This window comes from Cyprinodon tularosa, unplaced genomic scaffold, assembly GCF_016077235.1.
Source record: "Cyprinodon tularosa strain WSP-4 unplaced genomic scaffold, ASM1607723v1 ctg3, whole genome shotgun sequence".
NCBI lineage: Eukaryota > Metazoa > Chordata > Actinopteri > Cyprinodontiformes > Cyprinodontidae > Cyprinodon > Cyprinodon tularosa.
The window spans coordinates 3191065-3217325 of NW_024039007.1; the positions used below are offsets into that span (position 1 = coordinate 3191065).

Consider the following 26261-nt stretch of genomic DNA (forward strand, 5'->3'; position numbering starts at 1 on the left):
GTGCTGCAGGAGAAAAGCTCAGTCTGTTTTATTGTTGCAGCACTTTGGTGCAGATTTACCCCACCTACCAAGAATAGAGTCACTCTTCATCAGTTCCTTATTGATATCAATTGTTTATTGCTTTTTTTTTATTTATTTTTTTATCTAGAGCTTTCCAAATTTAATGGGGAACTAGGGTCACCTATTGAAATTTCGTTAAAATTGAATATGTTCCTATTTTAAAAATGTACAGAAAATAAGCCTTCTTGTTGTTCTTTAAGGAATGAGCCTGCACATCTCCAGAAGGTAGTTAGTAAAATGAGTCCGCCTCTTCACTGCAAAGACAGCTGTTCTGTAAAGGCTTCAGAGGTTAATAAGAGAACCTTAGTAAAACACACAGCACCATGCAGTAGAGTAAACAGGCACCAAGTAGCCAATGGTAGCTATGGAGGAGCTGCAGAGATCCAACGCTCTGCTGGAAGAAACTTGGCACAAAGACACCAGCCATGTGAGACAGAAATATAAAAATTTTCTGAACTTGGATATGGCTAAGTCTGTAGAGTCCTCTTGCTGTGTTGATAATGCCTTTAACAATTATCCAAGTCCCTAAAAACCATGAACCCACTAGTCACGTGATGAATGTAGACCTTCAAAGGCACGTAAAGACTGTTGGCCTTCTATCACCCACAAACATTTTAGGAGTAACATCTCAGACTAATGCCCGTATAGGGACAACTAACCCATGCAATTATCTTTAGTTAATAAATGCAACAATGTCTTCATCGGTTGGACTAAATAGTTCAACAGACCTGCATTCTCACTAAAACTACGGCAGGCACATCATCCAATATCTAGAGTCCTTACTGTGGCTCTCAGAGTTTAACATACTTCTGCTAGTCTTAACTAAGCCCATCAATCAGACCTCTCAGGTCTTCTGGCTCAAGGCTACTCTACAGACCCGGAGCAAAAATGCAGAACCAGCTTTCAGTTTTCATCTCGTACTAATCTGGAGAGAAAAATAACAGAATACTGCAAAAATTCCTGAGTTTCTTTAAATCATGACTTTCAAATCCTCAATTTAAACTGTCAACTAAACCATTTAAGTCTGTAGTGCAACCTTTCATTTTCTACCTTTTACATTTTTTTATTTTCCTATTATTTACTGCTTTAAACCACTTAAAACTTTCTTGTAGAAATGGGTTACACAGATTAGCTTGCCTTGCCTAATGGCAGTGTCATGTTGTGGGTATGATCTTCAGCGAGGATAGGAAAGCTAGTCAGACTTAATAAGGCCATATGGACGTTATTGAGTACAAACGCAAAAATGACTTTCCAGAATACTATTAATGAGAGATTTTAGAAATTCATTTTTAATTATTAATAACACATTACTATGTGTTTGTTTTTCTTATTGAATCCAAAGGGAACATCTAGATGTTGGGGTTATATTGTGAAATAGTTCTACTAATGCATATTTTTAAATGGTTGTCAGTAAAAATGCATCCTCATTTTTTTTTGTTTGCTGAAGAACACATAAAAAAAACAGAGCAATGAAAAACCTTTGTGACAAAAAATAATCATTTAATTTAAAGTAAAAAGACAGCATGTATCAAAATGTTAAAGGAAGGATAGTTTGAAGTCTTTTCAATGGCACAATCGAGCACTGGTCGGTTCGGAGCAAGTTCTTGGTGTTTCATTCCATGCCGCTTTCAAGAATTCACTCATGGAGTTTTCTTCTGGATGTGGCGTAGTCTGTCTCTCTCCTTGAGCAGGTGGGACACGGCTGAGCGTATGGCGTCCGCCTGGGGATCAGTGGGATCCTTTTGCAGGTAAAGACTGAAGTGATGAATGCTGCAGGTCAGCAGGTGGTCCGGACTGTAGCCCCGGTGACCTGAGCGGAGCAGCCTCTCGCACACCAGAGCAAGGTTCTTGTCCCAGTTTGGAGGGTAGTTTGAGTGGGCCCCGACAATTTCTGTATAGAGCTGTATATAACAGAGTGTCAAACAAATGGAAACAGTATTTGAGTGTGGGCATCTGTCTGATACACGTTTAATTAGGTTAAGGCTTACAGCGTAAGAAAGCTCAAAGAGACGCGCTTTCTGCTCTCCCTGCGTCCTCTCTGCCAGGTCAAACAGAAAGAAAGCTGTCTTCATCCTGAAACAAAGCACACAGGCTCAGGGCTAAGTGCTGGATGGATGAGTCATGCAGATCCACACTCTCAAACGCACCACTACGATAGAGTGACTTATGTAGATGCAGCCACCGAACAGAATGTACATGCAGATGCTCTACCACACCAGACTGGTTTATGGAGATGTTCTCGGTGCACAGGGTGCATAGTGACGCAGCTTTTTATGTGCACCATACAGGGACATCCATATATTCTGTGAAATGTTTTAACATACCTCGCTTGCCACATCTCCTCGTTAGCAACTCGCTCCCAAGATGCAGGATGAAAACTGTTCAAAGTCAAGCAAAAAAAAAAAAGAAGAAAAAAAAACACTTTATTCAAAGCAGCTTCAGGCATGCCTTTATGCATAATTCCTGTCACTATAAATGATAACTTTGCAGGTTTAAATCATGCATCAACATGAAATGAGTGAGCAACAATACCAGCTAACACATTAGACATGCAGTTAAACCACATCTGCCTTTCTTCGCTTTCCCGAGTGCAAAAGCTTGACCCCTTCTTCAAAAGAATATTTTAGCAGCAAGGTCTCTCGGCTAATATTTGGCTCCTGGCCATCTGCGGACACACTTGTCGTAAGGGCGCAGGAAATAATGTCACAGTATTCAGCCGTGGATATCTAAGTGAAAGAAAGGCTGCTGGCAACAGCAGCAGAATATGGAGCTTTGACTAATTCCAGTTTTGACACACTTATTGACAAAATGCAATAAGAAACTCATTATTTTTCATCTTCAGTCTCATTTCAAATGGCTGAGGGCCTAATGTCTTGCTCTGGTTGAATTCACAAAGAGGAGGACTGCAGCAGGGAGAGCAGCGGATGAACTCAATGGAGAGAAACAGTTGGAGTCTGAGGAAGGGAGACCACAGAGACGAAAAGGAGCGAGTGGATTTATGTTGCGAGATTTGTCTTTTGTTTATATACAAACACAAAAAGGACACAGGAATGGACTGATGTCCCTGCATACAATGGATTCATGGAAATAAAGTTTTATCAATCCTAATGTATAAAATTGCTTAAATGATGCAGTGCTGTCCTCCTCTTCCTCAGTCCAGTGAATAATTTTTCTGAAGTTTTCTTAAGCTATACTTTAACACAAGGAATGGGGCTGAAACAATTTATTGGATTAATTGATTATTAAAATAATCATCAACTAATCTACTAATCGATTAAACGTAACTGGAGTGTAGAGACTCTAAAACGTGTCTTTAGCTCCCAGAGCGACCCACCTTGAGCAGCAGTTATAACAAAATTGGAAAAAATAAAATAAATATTTTGCATTTATGACAAAAAAAACTTTTTTGTCTGTCAATATGTTTTATCAGGAACTCCTCAAGTGGAAAAGTTTTAGTTTCACCCAGTTTAATTTCGTTAAAAGTCTTCTTTATGGGACCTTTGATTATCCGATTGTTAATCGACTAATCAAAAACATTATCAACAGATGAATCAATGTGCTAAATAATTGTTAGTTGCAGCCCTAACAGGAAACATGGCATCTCATACCTTAGAGATTTCTTTAGCTCTTGAAAAACTGACTCCAGCTTCAGTCCAGACCTCATCAATCTTCCCCAACACTTTAATTTGTGTTTTATGAACCTCTCAAGGGTGTAGATATCCTTTTTTTTAATAAAGCTTCCACTCAACTTTCCATTAAGATACTTTGATATAAGAATTTATGAGCATTTTGACAGGTTATGACACGCTGCTATAGTGATCATGGCTTTCTGTTTTTAAGCAGTCACCTGTTGTGTGGCTCGCTCCAGTTATAGATGCTGCAGGTGCGCTCAGCCCACTGTTCTGGGTGAAACTGCCTGTGAGCCGGGACCAGGTATTCACACACGCCCAGAGGCCAACGAGAGAAGCTATGCTCCCAGCTGGGATCTCCATCAGTCAGTCCAATGCAGGCAAATATGTCCCTCCTATGGGGTAAAATCAGGTGATTTATGATAGGAAACAATAAACATACAAGCATTTCCTCCAAACACCTTCTGGGTAGTTATATCCCTGTGCAGCTCACCAACCCCAGGGGTAATCCCAGAGGTCAGTACTACCCCACAGAGAGGAAATTATTTTGGCCTGTCAAACACTGCCCCCTGGTGGTGTTGGTATTAGCCAGCCACAAAGCATTTGCAGGGTCTTGGATCCATCTGGGGGAGCAGACACGAGAACAGGGAGCAGCGTTGAGTCCACCAGAGACCATTTAACCAAATCCAGTAGATTAGCTGACTTTTGTGGTTCATCAAACTCTTTTACAGCCTCAACAATTCAGTGGGCTTATCTTCTCCCTGCACTCACCGCTGTGTGGACCATCCCTACTGATCTCTCCTTCGTTAGATCACCCACTTGTTCATTTGGACCATTGTTACCCTCCCAGTACAGTTGCTCCATTTAACATCTTCCTATTTAGCTCTTCAGACCATCCTTCCTCTCCTCACTGCTCCCTCCCTGCGCTTTAGAGACTCACTTCATGTTGTGGGAGAGAAACTGCTCAAGACTGAAGGTGTCCTTTTCTTCACGTTGAACCGGGTCCCACCAGCGACCCGGAAAATGGACCCCAGGAAGATGCTCCCCCAGCTTGGACACATACCAAGAATATGTCATCATCTAGGAAAAAGAAAGAAAGTCATGTAAATCAACATCAGCTAGACCATATCAAATATTAATTCTATTATCCTTTTTATCTGAAAGATAATTTTTATGATATTTAAAATGTAAAGCATTTGGTTTGTTTTACTAAAATGGGTATTTTAAAGAGTCTAAATGATTTTTATTGAGTCTTTGCTTTAGATTGGTGTAGGTAGAACAGTTGGATAGTGAATAGAGGCAACAGAAATGGAGGGTCTGACCTCCTGGTCAATCAGGCGGATATCAGGCCGGATGTCCTGGCAGTAGTGCAGGTAACGCAGAGAGTTTCCTGGCAGGTCTCCTCTGGTCAGGATGAGTGAGTCTTTTGGGAAGGAGGCCAAAAGTTCCCTGCCGAATCGCTCCACCACATTGTTACCGCTCTGGTCACACTCCCTGAAACGTTTGTCATGCATTCAATCATCATCATTCAGAAATAGGACCACTCTTACCTTTACTTAGAGGCCTTTATATATATATATATATATATATATATATATATATATATATATATATATATATATATATATATATTATACAGCTGTGTATGCTCATGTGTGTGTTCTCAGGGTAAGTCATCAGCGCACTCCCACCTTTCCTTCAAACAGCTCTCTTGCTGCCTATCCAATTGTAGGCAGACAGGTGTGATTGGCCTGACAGCACAGGCCACGCTCTGCTCGCTGATCAAAGCCGTTCTGTGATGGCTGTCTGGCACTCTGTGGCGCTCCTCTGCTGTAATCTGCATTCTCGGACAGCTAACATCTCAGACTGAGCCCTACAAATGGAATCTGCATGCTAACCGTGCCTCTCTTTAGCTTTTACTAACATGCAAGCAAAGGAAAAACCTGACATGTGGAGTTCAGGACTGTGGGATGAGGTGCAGGAGAAACAAATTAGGTTGACTCAGGAAAAAAAAAAACATGCATCTATGTGGGTATTTGTGGCAAAAGTAAAAAGAAAACAACTACTTCATTTTTTTCCTCATATAGTTTTCAATAAAAGTATTCATACCCTTAATCAGCCCCTATGACTCAGCACTTACTACAATCACCTGTGCTGCAATTACTGCTGCAGGCCGTTTAGGTAAGTCTTGATAAACTTGATGGTTAAACTTCTGTTGTCTACCGTTTTTCTTCATATAGCAAAAGCTCAAACAGCTTAGATTAAATGTTTCAGATTTACTTTTTTAACTTGCCAAAAATCGGCATCCTATTACTTCCACTCCTTAATTATGTATTACTTTATAAGTAAAATACTAACAAAATAATAGGTTATAACAAAACAAAATGCAAGAAACAAAAAAAGCAGTAAATTTCTAGGTGAATAAAAGTGCATTTGTTTTGGTTCCATTGTAACATTTGCAGCAGGAGTACCGTTTAACTGAGATAAATGGCCAAAGATTGCACAGAATTAAAAAAAGTGCCTGCTGCAAAAACACAATTAGAGCCTGGAATTACTAATAGCCCGTGGAAGTGCAATACAATGCAGCTATAATAATTATGTCTACTGTGATACAAATCTTTGCTGTTGTAAAATTACTTCTGTAATTGTCTGCAAACTGCAAGGTTACAAAACTGAGTTGGAGTTTGAGCCCAAACAACATAGGAGTGTTTAACTACAAATCTACAGAGCAGAAATACTGCAGGGCAGATTACTCTAAAGTAAAGTTCAAAGTGCTGACATTGCTTTACTCAGACTCTGTTCTCATTTAACTACCAAGCAACAATTTTAACTGTTTAATTTTCAAAGTTATACAATGTTTGTTTGACAGTCTGTTGTTTTACATCCAATAAAACCTAATTATTCCTGCTGTATTATTAAAGGCAGCACAGGCACGTGTTTGTTTGCCTCATAAGTCAATGACAAATTTATTTATTCTAACACTGCTGTGTTTACCTGTGGTTGGTGTGACCCATTCGTCCCAGCAGCGCTAAAGTGAAAACCCAGCCGGCGGTCTTCCACAGCCCCCCATGTCCACGCCACCTCTCCAACTTAGTGTGAGTGTGGCTCAAACCAAGGCCGGCAAGCACGCAGACTACAGCGTCACTCTGGAGCCAGAAGCGCTCCACCTGCATGAAATTTAATGCATAAATATAAAGATCATATTTACTCAAGATCAAATGCATTTAATCTAAAAGAAATCAGCAAACATTTAGGCGGCTGAAATGTGACTATTGCTGCCTACCACTCCGAGCAGCAGAGGTCTGCTGATGTCCAGGTTAGCTCTCCAGGCAAAAAACAGAGAGTAGAAAATCAGCATTGCAGTCAGCAGCCGGGACACTGAGCAGCAGGTCCTAAAAAGGAAAGAACACCGATCATACAGGAATCAGAAATTTCATTCGCTTTCATTTTCAAGTAATCAATAATCAAATACGGTACCCCATAAACTGCATTGTGCATCATGTTTACATTTTTAAACTAAATCCTATTGCCTTCAGATGTAAATCTTGTTGGTCTCAGAGGTTGGGAACATTAGTGAACAAACAGCACCATCAAAAAAAGAATGATTGCAGCAGAAATGGATCAATTTGTGAGGTAGACTGGGACAGAAGTATACTGTATAAAGCAACATCCAGGCTGTTGAATTAATACTCGCTACATGAACAGAGTTTGGCACAACAAGCAATATAGGAACACAGAAAACATGATGAAAAAGGTACTGATCAGACCAGAGTAACATTTAACCATTTGGCTGATGTATAAAACTTCACATCAGCGTTAACTCTATCCTCATGGTAAAACATGGTGGAAGCAGCTTCATTCTGTGGGAATAATTTGGTTAAGCAGGGAAGGGAAACTGTTTACATTTGATCACTGCTGCACTTTATGGGTTGGAAATGTTCTGAAAGCTGTAAAAAAAAAACAAGTTGTCAAAGTCTAAGGGGAAATTGTCCAAAGCTGACCGAAAGTAACCATACCATTTTGAAAGACTTGCTGGAGCATTGCAAACATGGCTACGCTGGAGGACTCATCTGTCCACACCGTAATTAACTCGGTTTTAGCTAAAATAGAGACAATTTCTTGTTTAAAAAAGGAGCAAAGAGAAGCACTTTTTGCATTTGTAGATGGGAAAGATGTCTGTGCTTTTCTTCTTCCAGTCTTTAGAAAAATTGAGATTACTCAGATTATTCCGCTAGTTGTGAAATCACTCAAAAAGCTGCAGATGAATCCTATCGACGATTGGCTGAAACCGTATTATGGAAGGCGGGTACTAGCTAGTCTAACTAGTCATCCAATCGGCTCGAAGTATTGTACTAAACGTCCCTCCTTTTCACGGACAGACTTGATAACATAGAAATCCACTCAGTTCTACACATATCAATCTGGCTACTGCCAGGTTAGACAGAAAGTTGAGTTGAGATAAATTTAGGGCTGTTATGATATATAAAAAAGAAAGAAAGCAAAACCTGCAAGACTCAAAACATAAAGGATGCGTGGTTTGATAAAAGCAAATCCATGTGTTAAAATGACCGTTCAAAGACCTTGCCTAATTAGGATCTAATTGAACATTTGTGGCTCTCCATCAATCTGACTGAGCTGATTGTATTGAAAGGAGGTCCAACAATTACACACCAAATCATTTAAATTCTTTTGCACTTTAAAGTTTCTATCATCACTGTTTCTACACAGAACTACTGTATGCTAATGGTAATATACACTTGTTTGGCAAACGATTAAATAATCATTAATGCTAACAGGGTACTTGTATATTTTAGCAAGCTAAGAGGTGCATGATTGATTTCTAATGCAGACTGAGTCATAAAGAGCTGCTGCCAGCCTCTGAATCACAAACTCATTACAGTAAAGCTGTTAAATATGCTTACAGACCAGCAAAAAAACACACTGCTCGTCATCTGAACCTGAAAAAACGCTCCTCAGTCAAAATAAGCTCCGCAGCAATTAGATGCTGACAGTCTCCATCAGCTGGTGTTTTATATGCAAGTTTGTTTGAAACATTTACCTTCATATATTTCTACAGTTTTGAAATTTACCTCTAAATTTTGAAAAAGAATTTCTTGCATAAAAACTTAACTGTAACACAGTATGGGTTGAAATTTGCATTGCTTCCCTTTGGCATGCCAAGTGTTGACCTTGGTCTTCTTCATGTGTTTGTCTGATTTATCAAAGTTCACCTCAGGAGAGGGGGGGGGAGCTGAGAACGGATGGAGCCCTGCAGAGCTCCAGGGCAGCACCAGGCTTTATCAGCACCACCCCACAGACCCGGGCAAAGCCACCACTAGGGATGGGAATCGAAAACCGGTTCCTGTTCAGAACCGGTTCCGTATTTTTCGATTCCATGGCATCGTTTGGCAGCTCGCTGAATGATTCTTTTTTCGATTCCCGCAGCACCAGAGCCGAGAGCGCCGGCTCTGGGGAGCACGACTTACGTCACGTTTTTTACGTAAGTTACGCAACTTACGCAAGTTACGCAAGTTACGCAAGTTGGAAGAACTATTCGAGGAGGAAGACAACGTGCTGCGGTCACTTTGTGAATCAAAGCCCCGTCTTTCCTTAGCCCAGAGGGTAGATCAGGAAATCCAGCTCTATAAAAGCTTGCCCTCCATCCCCTGCAGGGATAGCGCCACACTGTGGTGGTGGAACAAGCAAGATACGCTGCCCTTGCTATCTGACTGGCTGAAAACTACCTCTGTGTGCAGGCTTCCTCCACCCCATCTGAGAGGGTGTTCTCCACGGCTGGAGACACCATAAGCGCTGAAAGATCCCGTATCCTTCCAGAAAAAGCAGATATGCTCATCTTTCTGCAAAAGAACTGTTAATTTTCCCTACTACTGTTTTATAATTAGTATTTTTTGTTATTTAAAATAGGTTATTATCCCATCATTTGTTATTAGACATTGTTGGTTATTAAGTTTGTTCTTGTATTCATTTTTCATTTAAACACAGATGTTACTCCAGTTTCACATTTCCTGTGGACATCTTGATCTTTTTGAGTTTGTAAGATTGTGCAATAGTTAAGTAAACAAAGTTGATTCTGATAATCAAACTGTTTGTTCTCCTTTTTCCCCCAAATTGGAATCGAAAAAAGAATCGATTAAGAATCGAATCGTTTCATAGAATCGAAAAGGGAATCGGAATCGTGAAAATCTTTTCAATTCCCAACCCTAGCCACCACTGTAAGAAATTACTGGATCCCATCATCACATACACACAATGACTTACAGGCACATGCAAACACTTTTCTCTTTTAATCCAAAATAAATATCAACTCCTCTCCATCTGAAAGTGGAGCGTGGCGACAGCTTGACAGTGAAGAGCTTCAGATTCCTTTTGTGCTTTTTTTCTTCAGGATCAACGTTTTGTCAGTGGTTTTTGTTGCAGTCTTTCACTCCAGAGGATTAAATATGTGTTTGTTTGGTTGTTTTTTTTTTTTTGCAATCTTGCTCATACCTGTCCCACGAAGAGAGGAGGAGGCCTATTCCTGCCAGAACCAAAACGGGAGGAGAGAGATCCGCCAAGCAGTGGTCCAGCTGGGCCCTACACACACAAAAAAAAACACACGTGTTCTGATATATGGAGTGTGATGGACACCAAAGACGAGCTCAATTAGCCTAATGTTACTGAAGTCAAGGACAGCAATTATCAAATGCCCTCCTTCCCTTATGAAAACAAACTCCCTGGACTGTGTGCGTCTTCTTTCAATCGGATTGACAGATACGAATGACTGTGTCATCCGTCCTCGGCAACCCTGCCCTCTCCTCACAGCGCCTGTCATTCACAAAGCGCTAGCTCAGTGCAGAGAGATAGTTCCCTGCCTCTTCCTTAATACCCATCTCTATTTGACAGCTTATTGAGTCTCTATATCTCCCAATGAACACAGTGTGTGATGTGCTCACGAGCCTGTGTCTGTGTGAGTGTGCCTCAACGTCTCCGGCGGGTTTACGTCTCCAGAGCGACATGCCTGTCATGTTCGTCTCTTTTCCCCATATTGAAGGTGTGCGTGTCCGTCAAGCAGCGGGGGTGATGGGAAGGGGTGGGTGGCTGGCAGAGGGGGGTCCTAGAGTGAACCCCCCCCCCCATATCCCATCAGTTGGAGAAAGATAGCAGCAGTGGGATGACTGCAGCGGTGGTGAAGAGCAGGAGGAGGATATTTATTTGTGGGGAAAAAATACAATTTCTCCAGCTCTGCTGCAGTGTTTGTCATCACAGCTTGTCACGGTTCACCACTAGAGTTGAGTGATCAGTTCTAACTGCAAGAGAAACAGTACACAGCGTTTTTTTGGCCCATAAGCAGGTTGAGTTCTTTGATGGGAGAGAGTGGAACAGGAAGAACAAAAGCTGCCAGACTGAGCAGGGGAGGAAGAAGGGATGCAGCACCGACTCTTGGCTCTCTCAGAAGATTGGCGTGTCTGCAGTTAAACCTTAGTAAACCACCATAACCATGAAGCATTGAGTGGCTGCGTCCTCCATCTTCAGACCTAAATGTGCTCTGAGTGTGCCTGAGATCAAAGCCTTTACTTTACTTTGCAGCTTCTCTTTTGCTCCATTTTACATACGGAAGTTAACAGAGAGTTAGACTCTGGAGATGAAGCAGGAAATGTTCATTAAAAATTCTATATAGTCATTTATTATGATTCAAGTAAGTTTTCCTTATTTTATCAGAAAACACTAAGCAATTTTAAAACTTATAAGCACTAAACTGTTTGGCTATTTGACATGTTACAATCAGAAGCATCGGCATATATAACTGGGATTTTCTGTAATACAACAACACTTCACTTTATTTTTGGTCAATTATCCAACATTAAACTCAGGAAACAGTAAAAGAAACAACAATAAAACAACAATTTACCAAAAAAAAGGAATGAGTTGAAGGCTGAAGCAAAGCTTCACAACACAAAGTCCCATGTTATTGTGATGTAGACAGAAAATGATATTCAACATTTTATATGCAAACAGAAGTATGCATTTCATTTAAATCACTTTTTCCTGCAACCACTGATGAAAGTCCTTTAGGGTTTTTAAGCCAGTGGTCTCAGTCTGTTTGGCTGAAAAGCATCTGAACAGATATTTTCCAGACCTGCAGTATAAACTCTAACAGAATGAGGGCTGTAATTTGACTGGTCCATCCTAAGAACTAAGACCTTACATTGCAGCTCTGGCTATGAGGAAAACGCTGCAGCCATACCCATTCCTTACTGCATGGATGGTGTGTGAAGGGGGATTATAAAAGACCAGATCTGTAGTGGGGACCACTAAAATCCTCCACATAAACTCCGAATCTTTATAGGTCCTCCAAAGTCAGTATAAGCCACTTGGTTATGAATGTAAGTTAATGTATCACATAAAATCCAATCAAAATACAATAAAGTATATTTTTTGCACCTCTGCTGTTTGCATCACTCATACAAGCTTTCTTTCCAAAACATGCTGAACATGCTGAGATGGTGACTTTTTGACGCTATAACTTTTCTTTAGATGCAGATGCATCCATCCCTATAACATTCAAGTGTGCTCTAGACATGCTATACTACGGTATTATTATTATATGTTGGGGGTTTTTTTTAAAGAAAGGAATATAACTTTTAACACATTGTGTTTTCTTGATAATGTACCAACATCACTTATAAAAATAACCTTTAGTAATTTAAAGAAATATATATCTAGAATGTGCCAAATTGTACGCATGACTTGATTATTCCTTGGAATACTAGATTACTAAAATAATCATAAGCTGCAGCCCTAAATCTGAAACATGCTCCTAGTTTGCAGCTAATGATTTCCTCTTTATATAGAAGAAAAATACATATTGACAGTCAATGAAAACCTGATTATATTTAAAACCAGTGGAGCCCATTAGAGAATGGGACCATTGAAAAGCGTTTGTCTTTATCTGTTCCCAAATCAATGTGGATGTGTTAATAGCATCAATTTTCTTTTGCAACACTTGATCATGTCAAGCTTTAAACATCTAGTTGTTCATTTGAGGTGAAGCTGATAAATACGGACACAGTTTTACCTCATTACTCCACTACCTTTGTGTTATGTGCTACCACCCATGGCAGGATATCAGCCCATCAGATGCTGCCACTGATGCGCTCTTAGGCTTGAAGCATTACCTGGGGTCCAATAAAACATGCTTGTTTATCATTTATCACCATAAAAGGTTCCATTAGAAGGCTTGTCTACATGGACAGCTGCTAACACCCTTCCAGCTCAAAAGTACCACTTTTGATTCAGGGCCCTCTGTCGTTGTCAGGAGCCTCTGAAGCAAGGCTTGACCTTAGGACAGGGGTGGGCAATTCCAGTTCCTGGGGGCCGGTATCCTGCAACTTTTAGATCCATCCTTGCTCCAACACACCTGAATTAAATGGCTCGGTTACCTCCTTAGTATGCAGTCACTTCCTCCAGAGTCCTCTCAATCATCTAATTATTTGATTCAGGTGTGCTGAACCAAAGACACATCTAAAAGTTGCAGGATAGCGGCCCTCAGGAACTGGAATTGCCCACCGCTGCCTTAGGAGATCGGAGGCCTGTTCTTCAACATCCTGAGCAATGTCCTTTTTTGACCTTAAATTGTCTGCAACTTGGACACGAAACCCAAAAACTATAAAAACAACTGATTTTCAAAGGGATACAGCTGAGGCTAACAGTCCTTCTGAAATAGCATTGACACCAATACTACTGTATATTTATGAAGTGCACATAAAAGCTGGGTCCATCCTATGAATTTAGAATTTTGACTTGAGAAATACTTAATTGATCTAAACTAAATTTGTTGAAGTTGTTTGGCAAATTCTGTTTCTACCTAACATAAAGAAAAACTACAGGAAATCTTTCAAAACTTAAGATTTATATGACTTTAGTCCTCGTGCTGACTGAATCTTCAGCAGGACCGCCCCTCTATGAAAGATCTGAGGTTTCTCAGAATTTTAGTGAGTTTATGAACTCATTTGAACATTGAAAACTCAAAGGTAGGTAGATGTTAACTACATGCAAATATCTTTTAAAAATGAATATGTTCTAAAACGTTTAATATTTAAGGTGAGGTTAATAAACTTACTGCAGCATTGTGCTCAGATTCACAGAGGTCTCTGTCTTTGCCTACAAAACAGAAAAGTACAGATCTAAAAATCATCCAGATACTATAGGAACATTTTTAATAAAATAAAATGTTCTGATTCATATAATGAGAAAAAAACAGCACGTACAAGGCTGAATGTGCCATACTCTGCCCTCAGCAGATGGGTCAGAAACCCAGAGAGGGTGGTCTGGTCCCCCCAGCTCCAGCGGGCGGTGTTTAGGAAGGATGAGACGGGGAGGTAGATGTATGGCAAAAAGCCACAGATGAAACATAATCCCAGAGATACAACACCAACAAAAGACAGCTCCTGATTAAATAAATGTTTCACAAATCACCTTGTTAGAAGTATTCACACATTGTTTATTCACTGTTTGTATGTAAGTCCATATCAGACTTCCTCTTCAGGTGCCCAAAGACTTACCTTCAGAACATAGAGTCGGTAAAGGACCCAGGGGATAATGACCAGAACATACAGGACCAGAGTGTGTTGGTTACACAACCCCAGACCGCAGCAAAATGCTCCCCAACGTGTGATCTGAAAAACACAAGAACCACATGTCAGTTTAACATCTGAGACAATTAAAGGAGGATGAGTGCTTAGCTACTGTATGATGTCCTCCATTGGACTACCTTCTTCCTCTGCATGGAGGTTTCAGCACAGTGGAAACTGGCAATCAAGAAGAAGAGAAGGCCAACGAAAAGGTTGTTGAGGGTGAAGACTTCGGCCACCACCGACCACTGCCAGCTGAGCCTGGACACGGCAAACAGCCCTCCAGCCAGGACTGCTCCAGGTCCAGGGCCTGTCAACCTAACAATGTAGAGAAGGAACCTTAGCTAACTTCTCAGAAAGACAGAGACAAGAGCTTTATGTCAAGAATATGGATTTCTGGTTTTGATCTTCCAAACTAATTCCAACTACAACTGGGATTAACAGGATTTTTTTAAGCCTTTGTTCTAAAAACCTCAAATGGAGAACAGCCCAGTTGAGTTCTCCTCCTCTGAGTGAGTACAAATTTCAACACTAAACAATGGCGACATATACCGTAAGTTTGAATGAAGGTGTGGTAGAAAATTAGAAAAGAGTGGAACGATTTACCCCTGCATCTTTAGTGCTCAAACCAAAACCAATGATGAGACTTCATAATTTTACAAGCTACACTTTAGAGTGGCACCAAGTGGGCTTTTCTTTGCTGTTATTAATGAACTAACGCTCTATCAACTCTCACCTTCTGATTCCAAATTTGATCCATTCAGATTTTTTTTAAATGAAAAATAAATGTTAAAAGAGGAAAGGAAGCTCTGCAGGTTTATCGTTTTAAACAGGAAATGAGTGTCTCTGATCTTTAGTGAATTTAAGAAAGGGTTTTTAAGTACATGCTGTGAATTGATGTCTTCATAGGCTGACAAATGTGGGAGTTCTTAGTTTTAAAGCATTTATTGAATGATCAATAATAATCTGATTTTACATGGTTTTAACCAATCAAGAGTTAATCAAAGGAGTATCAGCTGATCTTTGGCTGATTGAAGTCGCTCTACTCTAGCTAGATATTTATCAGGTTGTTTTTGTTTGCTTTCACAGATCCATGCTGTCCTTACAAATGCATATCATATCATATATATATATATATATATATATATATATATATATATATATATATATATATATATACTACCATTCAAAAGTTTGGGGTCACATTGAAATGTCCTTATTTTTTAAGGAAAAGCACTGTACTTTTCAATGAAGATAACTTTAAACTAGTCTTAAATTTAAAGAAATACACTCTATACATTGCTAATGTGGTAAATGACTATTCTAGCTGCAAATGTCTGGTTTTTGGTGCAATATCTACATAGGTGTATAGAGGCCCATTTCCAGCAACTATCACTCCAGTGTTCTAATGGTACAATGTGTTTTCTCATTGGCTCAGAAGGCTAATTGATGATTAGAAAACCCTTGTGCAATTATGTTCACACATCTGAAAACAGTTTAGCTCATTACAGAAGCTACAAAACTGACCTTCCTTTGAGCAGATTGAGTTTCTGGAGCATCACATTTGTGGGGTCAATTAAACGCTCAAAATGGCCAGAAAAAGATAACTTTAATCTGAAACTCGACAGTCTATTCTTGTTCTTAGAAATGAAGGCTATTCCATGCGAGAAATTGCTAAGAAATTGAAGATTTCCTATAACGAAGTGTACTACTCCCTTCAGAGCACAGCACAAACAGGCTCTAACCAGAGTAGAAAAAGAAGTGGGAGGCTGCGTTGCACAACTGAGCAAGAAGATAAGTACATTAGAGTCTCTAGTTTGAGAAACAGACGCCTCACAGGTCCCCAACTGGCATCTTCATTAAATAGTACCCGCAAAACATCAGTGTCAACATCTACAGTGAAGAGGCGGCTGCGGGATTCTGGGCTTCAGGGCAGAGTGGCAAAGAAAAAGCCATATCTGAGACTTTCCAATAAAAGAAAAAGATTAAGATGGGCAAAAGAACATAGACATTGGACAGAGGAAGACTGGAAAAACTGTTGTGGATAGATGAATCCAAGTTTGAGGTGTTTGGATCACAAAGAAGAATGTTTGTGAGACGCAGAACAAATGAAAAGATGCTGGAAGAATGCCTGATGCCATCTGTTAAGCATGGTGGAGGTAATGTGATGGTCTGGGGTTGCTTTGGTGCTGCTAAGGTGGGAGATTTGTACAGGGTAAAAGGGATTCTGAATAAGGAAGGCTATCACTCCATTTTGCAACGCCATGCCATACCCAGTGGACAGAACTTGATTGGAGCCAATTTCATCCTACAATATGACAACGACCCTAAACACACCTCCAAATTGTGCAAGAACTATTTAGAGCAGAAGCAGGCAGCTGGTATTCTATCGGTAATGGAGTGGCCAGCGCAGTCACCAGATCTGAACCCCATTGAGCTGTTGTGGGAGCAGCTTGACCGTATGGTACGCAAGAAGTGCCCATCCAAACAATCCAACTTGTAGGAGCTGCTTCTGGAAGCGTGGGGTGCAATTTCTCCAGATTACCTCAACAAATTAACAGCTAGAATGCCAAAGGTCTGCAATGCTGTAATTGCTGCAAATGAAGGATTCTTTGACGAAAGCAAAGTTTGATGTAAAAAAAATCTTATTTCAAATCATTATTTATAACCTTGTCAGTGTATTGAATCTATTTTCTATTCATTTCACAATGTATGGTGGTGAATAAGTGTGACTTTTCAAGAAAACACAAAATTGTGTGGGTGACTCCAAACTTTTGGACGGTAGTGTATAAATATATATATATATATATATATATATATATATATATATATATATATATATATATATATATATATATATATATATATATATATATATAAAAACAACAAAATCAGCACATTTACACTTCATACAAAATTTCCAGTCAAATAATCCCCAACTTCTTTAAGACTAAAATAGGGACCAGAGATAATCTTCCTTTTAACACATTTTTGCTTCCCAGACCAGACCTTCAAAAAAGAAAAACACTCTGTGTGATTTTAGGTATTTCATCAGAACTCTGCTACCAGCAGCCGGTTGATCTCCAACAGATGGTCACAGAAACCACTGTGGTGCAGATAGCACTTTATCCTCAGCCTCTTAAATATAATGTGTGCAGGAAAGTTTTCCTTTCCCTCCACTCCGGTGCAGTTCCCATCTCCTCTACGGTAATTGAAGCAAACTTGGGATAATCTGTCATACTCTAAGACCCACCACTTATTAATATGAGAAACAGAGAGGGGGGGAAATTAGGGGGAGAAAAAGGAAAATGGTGCAGAAAGTGTGTATTAAAGGGGTAAGACAGCATGCGGATGGATGTAGGAAATACAGGAAAATGAAAAAAAAAGTTCATGAAGAGAGATGGGAAAGAAAAGAAAGAAAAAAAGGCAACCCAGTCCCCAGCATGTTGGCTCTGAAACATGAGCAGGCTCGACAATTAGGGAAGTCAGGCAGTATGGCCCTTTCCACTATTGTGTGGAGTGGCTTAGAGTCCTCATCAGCCTATCAGCTAACTGACAGGCAGAGAGCTGCTCTATTCAGCACCGCAGATACAAGCTGCAGGCCAAACGGCTGCCAGGTCCCTTATGACCCCACAATCCCTTGCCGGTGACAGCTTCAAGCTCCATAGCAAATTAGGCGCTCTCACATTACAATCGCAGAAGACAGATTCCATTAACGGTATCTGAAATTGAGTAGAGAGCAGGCCCGTTATCAGACCTGACTCATAAGCACCGCCATTAATCACAAGGCATGATACCATTTATACATTTCCAGCTCTATGCCTGCCGCTGTGATAGTCAGTCACAAAAGGCCTGATGAGACTTAGGCTAGGGGAACAATGGAGCTTTCTGAGGAAAGCACGGCAAATCAGAGAAAAAAGGAAAGGGAGAGCGAGAGAGGGGTGGAAAAAAAAAAAAACTCCTGCGTGCTGACTACTTCCCATTTTCTCTCTCTCACCCTCTACTATTTTCCCTCTGTGTTCTCTGAATGAGACTGTACTGTATATGTGAGAGTGTGTGCACTTAAAAGGGGGTGGGGTGGGTAGGGGTGTCGAGTCGCGGGTCTTAATAAGAGATAGCAGCGTCTTTCTCGCTGCGCCGCTCCAGGAATTAGTTGTAACTTGCAGGAAGGATGAAGAAGGGTGGTAGCATGAGGGAGGGGAGCAGACGGGGACTTTTGTGGAGGTGCAGAGACCTCCCGCACCCGTAATTTTACCTCACCACATGACAATTAACCAACAGCTCATGCACTTAGCAGGGGGCTGGTTTGCGGTAGCATAGGGCGAAGGGAAGTCATGGGGGGTCCACCAATGTGGTTATTGTACAAAGTCTACTCCTGCTTCTGAAGTTCCTCTGATGGCCACATTTCTTCCACACACACACACACTCATGTTTTGCAGCTTTTTCTGCTCTTCAAGTGCCTGACAAATCTCTATAGTAGAGGTTGTCAGTCATTAGTAGCTCAGCGATCTGTCTGAGCAGGACCACCTGGGTTCCAGTCAGCCTCCCAGGCTTTTCCCGAGCTCACCCCTTCAAGCTGGATGATCTAAGGGCATCTGGATATGAACAGGCTGGCCGTGTTCCCTGTTATCACTACTCATTCTCAGCAGGATGCGGCTCAGTAACAGGGTGGTTTACAGTTAGCAGGAAAGTAACAACAGTCAACAACAGGAATATTCAAACCTTAAAGGTATAGTGGAGGATTTTTACAAATCTTTGAAAAGACCCACCCCCTCCACTTAAAAAAAAAAACGCCTGTGAGAGCATGCACAAGCCCATTTCTCCTCGTTTAAATGTTACCGTTTGCATCACTTATACAAGCTTACTTTCCAAAGAAGATTTGCAATTTTTCCCCTTTGACAGACTCACCATCGGTACGTCAAAATGGGGACGAGCACGTAGGACGTCCATATGTAAACACATCACCAGAACGATTGACAATTAGGAGGACCACTTATTTTGATGATCCACCCTGAAAAAGAACATCCTCCACTATACCTTTAACTGCTCTGCCATGTCTGCATCTTCATTGTTGGATTTGGTTTATCTCCTGTTCTTCTTTAACTCAATTCATATTTCAATGATGGGATTTAGGTTCTGGCCAATCAGAGGTCATTAAACTTAGCAGCTCCATAAAGCTTGTCAGCAGAGGTGAGAATGGAGTTTCAATCCGACTCTGAACCTGATAAAACACGGTGGAGGATAAAGCAACAATGGTTCCGTGCTTTTCCACTCGTCAACCAAACACATGGACCTTGATTTCCAAATGCAATGTAAATATTTCCCTTCTTAAGGTAGGATTTCGAACCATTGAGCAGCAGTCCAGTTCTACGGCCTTGTCCTGGAAATGTCCGTGGATGGTGGCCCTTCGAGGCCAGACTACTGCTGCATCCTCACCTTGAGGATCTCCCAAAGTCTTTGCTTTCTCTCCTTTCTGTTGATTATGCTCCTTTTCTTGTTGCATTTTTTTCCTTTTCGCTGAACTTCCCATTAACATGGTTGAGTCCTTTTTGCCTTAACCTCAGTCAATCCAGAGGTATTTTCCATGATAATAAAAATTGTTTTTGTTTTTTCATTGGCTGTAATGTACTATCATCAAAATTAAGACAAATTAACCATTTAATCATATCACTGCTCAATGAATTTACATAATACACCAGTTTAAACTAAACCAGTCAAACAGATAAACTTAGCAATCATGAACTGAAATTTGCATTTAAAAGAAATCTTAAATAAATAATAATATTTAAAATATTAAAGGATTAAATTGTTAAACATAACCAGTTTTAAAGAGTTATAAGATCAAAATTCCTAAACCAAATAGTTTTCTATGCCCTTTAATGACATAGGAAAAATCCCTGAATAATCAGCTTGAAGACCAAACGAAACCTTCATGTTTCCTCACTCTGTTCTACAGCACGGGCCGGAGCGACGCCAGCACCACTCGCCTCCTATAAAACAGCACACAAAAAGCCTACACCAGCACTCTGCACTGAATGAGGATTTACAATGGAGCTGGCCAAGGAAGCCGCTGTCACACACCACCCAGGGGAGCAGACAATACCACAGCTGTGCTGCTATGGATCAGAGCTGTGCTGCTCTCTAACAGAGTGGTGGCAGCGCTGGAAAGGAATCACACATTCCTGAAGAGGGTAGAAAGCTCAGGCTGAGGCCCTGGTTTCCAGCTGGCCCTCGCTCACACATCCCTGGGGCTCCCCTCTGGCCAGGACTCCAGCCAGGGTACTTAGCAGCTATTATGTGAAGGGTAAGTGTCTGATGTATTGCTTTGAAGTTTCAAAGCAAAGCAAGATAAACAAACATTTAAATGATAATACATGACAGGAAATCAAAGGCTGAGCTAATGCAAATACTGAAAGTGTCCATTACTCATCATTAAACCATAAACTGTTCCAGGGATATAAAACCACTATATTGACTTATTTACAATGAGTACCAACAGCTACAGTAAGGCTGATGTGTTTCTTAAAAAGCCAGAAAGCGTAACAAAAAAAATTTAATAATATATTATAATTTATTGTAGTAAACATTCTTTATCTATTTGATTTAGAAAAATTAACTGTATTCACACCAGGAGGATGACAGAGCTTCTAATGTGCTATTGAGAGAGGAACAGACAAAATACTAAAAGACATTTTTCATTGTTTTAATTAAATAATAGAAATGACAGATATTGCAATGTAAAACTTAAATCTTTACCCTAATCATTTTCTTATTTAAAGTTAAGGAACTAAATAAAACAATCATTACACAGCTCTAAATGATAACATATCAACATGTAGACTTTTTTCCTTTTAACCAGGAGAAAGCAGCAGAGTTTCTAAAGAGTTGTATTAATGGCTGACTCTTCGGGGTGGCTGTCTTAACTCTTATATATGAGGCTTTTGGTCAGTTTCCCGACAGATCCTGATCCAGCACTTTGAACTGTAGATTTGTTAAAGGTCTCAAATGTTTTTAAAAAGAACAGACCATTCTTATTCCATCTAGATCAGTATTATTTAAGCTATGGAGTTCCTCAGGGTTCCCTAAGCCATCTTCTGTTCTCTTTGATTATGCTGCACCTTGGTTTGATGCTTGATACGGATTCAATTAATCATTTTTGCTTTGTGGATAAAAACAAGAACAGATTATAAGATACCTTAGAGAACACTTAAGCAATGGTCTAAATATTAACTTTTTGAGTTTTACTCTCTACTATCTTTTTTAAACTTAAGATTCTTGTTAAATTCCTCTTCCTCTAAATTAATTAATAATCCTTGTATTTTTTAAATTATTTTACAGGTTTAAAATTACATACACTGATTGTTTGCAAATAGTCCAAAATATGGCAAAACCATCCCCACCTCAGTGGTGCTAAAACCAAGAAAAATTGTAAAACTGCTTTGTCTTCTGACAGAGTTATTCTTGACATCAAATTTTTTTACTTATTCAGGTATGAAAATGTGTATCATTATTCCTGTGACCTTATAGGCATAATAATAATAATACAACTTTATTGATCTCACACTGCAGAAATTTACCACTGCATTTAACCCATCCCCTTGGGAAGCAATGGGCTGCCACTGTGCGACGCCCGGGGAGCAGTGTGGGGTTAGAGACCCAGAGTAGAGGCTGTGTGGTTTGAACCGGGTACTTGCAACCTTCTCAGAGCACGAGCGCACTGCTCTAACCACTACGCCAACACTCCCCTGCATTATTCCACTCTCATCTTAAGCATATTTGTGCGTTGTTCTTTTCTTAATCTCCATGTTTTACTTTGGGAAGGCAAGACGTCGTTTATAAATGGGTGATAAACACAAACTCTGACCTTTACCCTTAATTACTACAATACTGAAACAACAAAGACCATTTTTTTATGATAAAGTGAAAATTCACTGAAGGTTTCCTTGATTTCCTCTTTTTTAAATATAGATTTGTTTAATATATGTATGTTCAGAAGCATTAATACCACCAGAGAGTGTCTGATATAAAACAAATGCTACAAATTACTGTCCTCTTAGACCTTTTCCTCTGAAGCCCTTTATATCTTCATAAATCCAGGAGGCAGTTCCTACAGTCCTAGCCCCGTCCTGTGTGTGTGGACATGTTGCTGTTGGACAGGGATATACAAAGGTCCAGGACTCTGCCGCTCAAACGTCCCTCCTTGGAGGACAGCGCTCCTGAGTTACGAGTGCATTTAAAATTAATCACCACAATTCTCCACAAACAATACAGCCACTGACATGACAATTTCTCCCAGAATGCCATCTTAATCTCCACCCCACACACAAAAATTACAGAAAAAAAAAAACAATCTATAAAAACCTCCTGTTTAAGCAATTCCCTGAATACCATTTCTAATGCTGCCTTTTTCCATCGAAGTCATTAGGCACACACCAGCCATACATAAATGTTGCTGTATAGATTCCATTAACTAATTCTGGGTGAACTGTAATTGCCGAGTCTGATCTGTCTCTGTGCCTGGTGCCTTATTAAGGCTGCCTGTGGTGGGCGACGAATATAATATTGACGTCCGAGACAGACACAATCTTAGGCCCACGGGCGAAAGGAATATTAAACTGCTACTGAATTCTGCCGTCTATCTAGCCCTCCTCCCCGCCACCCCTCAGCTCCATCCTCATCCCGTAGCCAGTAATGAGGAAATAACATCTTCATTAGACATCTGTTTAACTGTATTAGAGGATAAGTCCTGGGGGAACCATTGGTCATGCTGAGGATGGGGATAGCAGAGGAGGTCTGTTGGGCTACAATATGACACATGAGATGGGACCAAAAGGGTTTGGGGGATCGGAGGGGTTCTGGAGATGAACTAGGGGAATCAGACGGCTACTAGAACCAGCTGGAATTATTCTTCAGCAGCCCAGATCTCTGATCTCCTGGTTGAAAACACAATTTTTCCAGTCACTGAACGTAACATACTGATAGGTTGATTGACCACAGCTTCTGTGTGCGAAAGTCAAGTTAGTGAGGAGAAAAATCTAAGTGTTTTTCAGCATCAATGAGAGTTTAAAATGAGTTCAGAGGAAACATAGAAGCTGTATGCAGATCATAAAAAGGAAACTATAAAACCTTTTTAAAGTTTATAGTGGAGGATGTTCTTTTTCAGGGTGGATCATCAAAATAAGTGGTCCTCCTAATTGTCAATCATTCACTTACCGGTAGTGAGTCTGACATGGTGGAAAAATTGCAAATTTTCTTTTGGAAAGTAAGCTTGTATGACTGATGCAAACTTTAAGAGTGTCCACAAGGAGAAATGGGCTTGCACGTGTTTAACAGGGGTTCCCTCTCGAGAGCGGGTACAGGGATGTGCATTTTCATTGCGGGTCTTTTAAAAAATATGTGAAAATCCTCCACTATACCTTGAAGGATTTTTGATTTCACCATAAGGCTGTGTTTCTCTTTAAGTTTCAAGCAAAGTAAAAAAATAAAAACAGGTCATAGAAGAGGAAAGAACTTAAAGGGGGCAACCAAACTGAAGAAAATTATCTGGATTGTTTTAATCGTTTTAAAAGGGAAACTTAAGTTAAGAAACAGAAGTACAAACTACACTATATTGCCAAAAGTATTTGCTCACCTGCCTTGACTCACATATGAGCTTAAGTGACATCCCGTTCCTAATCCATAGGGTTCAATATGACGTCGGTCCACCCTTTGCAGCTAGAACAGCTTCAACTCTTCTGGGAAGGCTGTCCACAAGGTTTAGGAGTGTGTTTATGGGAATTTTTGACCATTCTTCCAGAAGCGCATTTGTGAGGTCGCACACTGATGTTGGACGAGAAGGCCTGGCTCTCAGTCTCCGCTCTAATTCATCCCAAAGGTGTTCTATCGGGTTGAGGTCAGGACTCTGTGCAGGCCAGTCAAGTTCATCCACACCAGACTCTGTCATCCATGTCTTTATGGACCTTGCTTTGTGCACTGGTGCACAGTCATGTTGGAAGAGGAAGGGGCCAGCTCCAAACTGTTCCCACAAAGTTGGGAGCATGGAATTGTCCAAAATGTCTTGGTATGCTGAAGCATTCAGAGTTCCTTTCACTGGAACTAAGGGGCCAAGCCCAGCTCCTGAAAAACAACCCCACACCATAATCCCCCCTCCACCAAACTTTACACTTGGCACAATGCAGTCAGACAAGTACCGTTCTCCTGGCAACCGCCAAACCCAGACCCGTCCATCAGATTGCCAGATGGAGAAGCGCGATTCGTCACTCCAGAGAACGCGTCTCCACTGCTCTAGAGTCCAGTGGCGGCGTGCTTTACACCACCGCATCCGACGCTTTGCATTGCACTTGGTGATGTATGGCTTGGATGCAGCTGCTCGACCATGGAAACCCATTCCATGAAGCTCTCTGCGCACTGTTCTTGAGCTAATCTGAAGGCCACATGAAGTTTGGAGGTCTGTAGTGATTGACTCTGCAGAAAGTTGGCGACCTCTTCGCACTATGCGCGTCAGCATCCGCTGACCCCGCTCCGTCAGTTTACGTGGCCTACCACTTCGTGGCTGAGTTGCTGTCGTTCCCAAACACTTCCATTTTCTTATAATACAGCTGACAGTTGACTGTGGAATATTTAGGAGCGAGGAAATTTCACGACTGGATTTGTTGCACAGGTGGCATCCTATCACAGTTCCACGCTGGAATTCACTGAGCTCCTGAGAGCGACCCATTCTTTCACAAATGTTTGTAAAAACAGTCTGCATGCCTAGGTGCTTGAATTTATACACCTGTGGCCATGGAAGTGATTGGAACACCTGATTCCAATAATTTGGATGGGTGAGCAAATACTTTTGGCAATATAGTGTATATTCACCACCTATATCTATCTCGTCCTGTGACCCTGGAGAACACAGTTTCTTGTGTTTACTTGAGATAAAGATTTCCTCGCAGCGCAGCAGATGTGAGAAGAAGGAGCGGCCTTGTCACCTGCAGAGAGAGGTGAGAAAGGCATCTAACAAAACAAACCTATTCAGCTGTTCTCACCAACACGACACACCTTACTCCTGTGGAAAAAACAGCCCACCTGAGCGAGGAGAGTATGAGTGCTGTCATGACCATATGGTGAAGGTCCTTATAAGGAGCAGAAGATGGCTGGGAGCCCATCCTCCTGTCTACTGAGGCATCAGCTGTGCCGACTCTTGGCAGGGGAACCAAGGTGTATAAATTCTCCGGAGGGAAAGGCAGGCCAGACGTGTTTTCTTCGGCACGTATGTTATGCAATGATGTGATCAAACCAAAAGTGCTGATGACTGAGTGTGTTTTTTTCTTCTTTTTTTCTTCCAAATGTGATGGCTGTCAGCGCTCTCAACGCACCCGCTCCTGGTTTCTCAGGATAAGCTCAGGAACGGGGGAGATATTCCTCTCAGGTAGCAGAGATTCAGAGCAGCTTTAGCAGATAAACTGTGAAATGAGGGAGAGCATGGACTACAGGGCTGTCTGGATTATCCCGCCAGGAAGGGTGCATCCCTCCACAAACTCACGGCTGAAACCTGTGGCACCTCACCAAACATTTCCTCTGTGAAACCTCAGAGTGCAATCGCTGGTGATTATCATTACGTCCGGCATCCTCAAAGGCTTGTCAGGCCGTGGTGTGAAAACATAAAAAGACAAGCAATTTGGCAATCAAACCGCATGATCGAGCCAAGAGGGCTGTAATTGACAAATCAAAGGAAGGCTAAAATGCTGCATTTAAACTTATGCAAGAGAGAGAATTGGCTTCCGAGCCTATCAACTTACATTCCCTCCACATTAACCACGGCAATCTGGCCGACTAATTTAAACTGATACATCAAAGGCCTGCCATGTTGGGTGTATTCCAGACAAATTTCAAGGTCTTACAAATTTATCATTTGAGGGAAACTGCCAACAAGTACTCAGATTAATTTCAATATTTC

General features: G+C 40.9%; 1 protein-coding gene across 1 annotated transcript in view; it reads right to left on the reverse strand.

The window, feature by feature from the left end:
* Positions 1 to 1537: 1537 nt before the first annotated feature.
* Positions 1538 to 26261, reverse strand: part of tmem260 (transmembrane protein 260) — a 37020-nt gene continuing 12296 nt past the window's right edge. Inside the window, exons 5-17 of the mRNA XM_038291513.1 lie at positions 14461 to 14638; positions 14252 to 14365; positions 13958 to 14137; positions 13810 to 13850; positions 10197 to 10283; positions 6973 to 7081; positions 6684 to 6856; positions 5012 to 5183; positions 4630 to 4769; positions 3908 to 4084; positions 2385 to 2438; positions 2049 to 2133; positions 1538 to 1961 (exon numbers count right to left, since the gene is read on the reverse strand). Of these exons, the coding sequence (XP_038147441.1) occupies positions 1701 to 1961; positions 2049 to 2133; positions 2385 to 2438; positions 3908 to 4084; positions 4630 to 4769; positions 5012 to 5183; positions 6684 to 6856; positions 6973 to 7081; positions 10197 to 10283; positions 13810 to 13850; positions 13958 to 14137; positions 14252 to 14365; positions 14461 to 14638 (1771 nt within the window). The 3' untranslated portion in view covers positions 1538 to 1700. The remainder of the gene's footprint in view (positions 1962 to 2048; positions 2134 to 2384; positions 2439 to 3907; positions 4085 to 4629; positions 4770 to 5011; positions 5184 to 6683; positions 6857 to 6972; positions 7082 to 10196; positions 10284 to 13809; positions 13851 to 13957; positions 14138 to 14251; positions 14366 to 14460; positions 14639 to 26261) is intronic.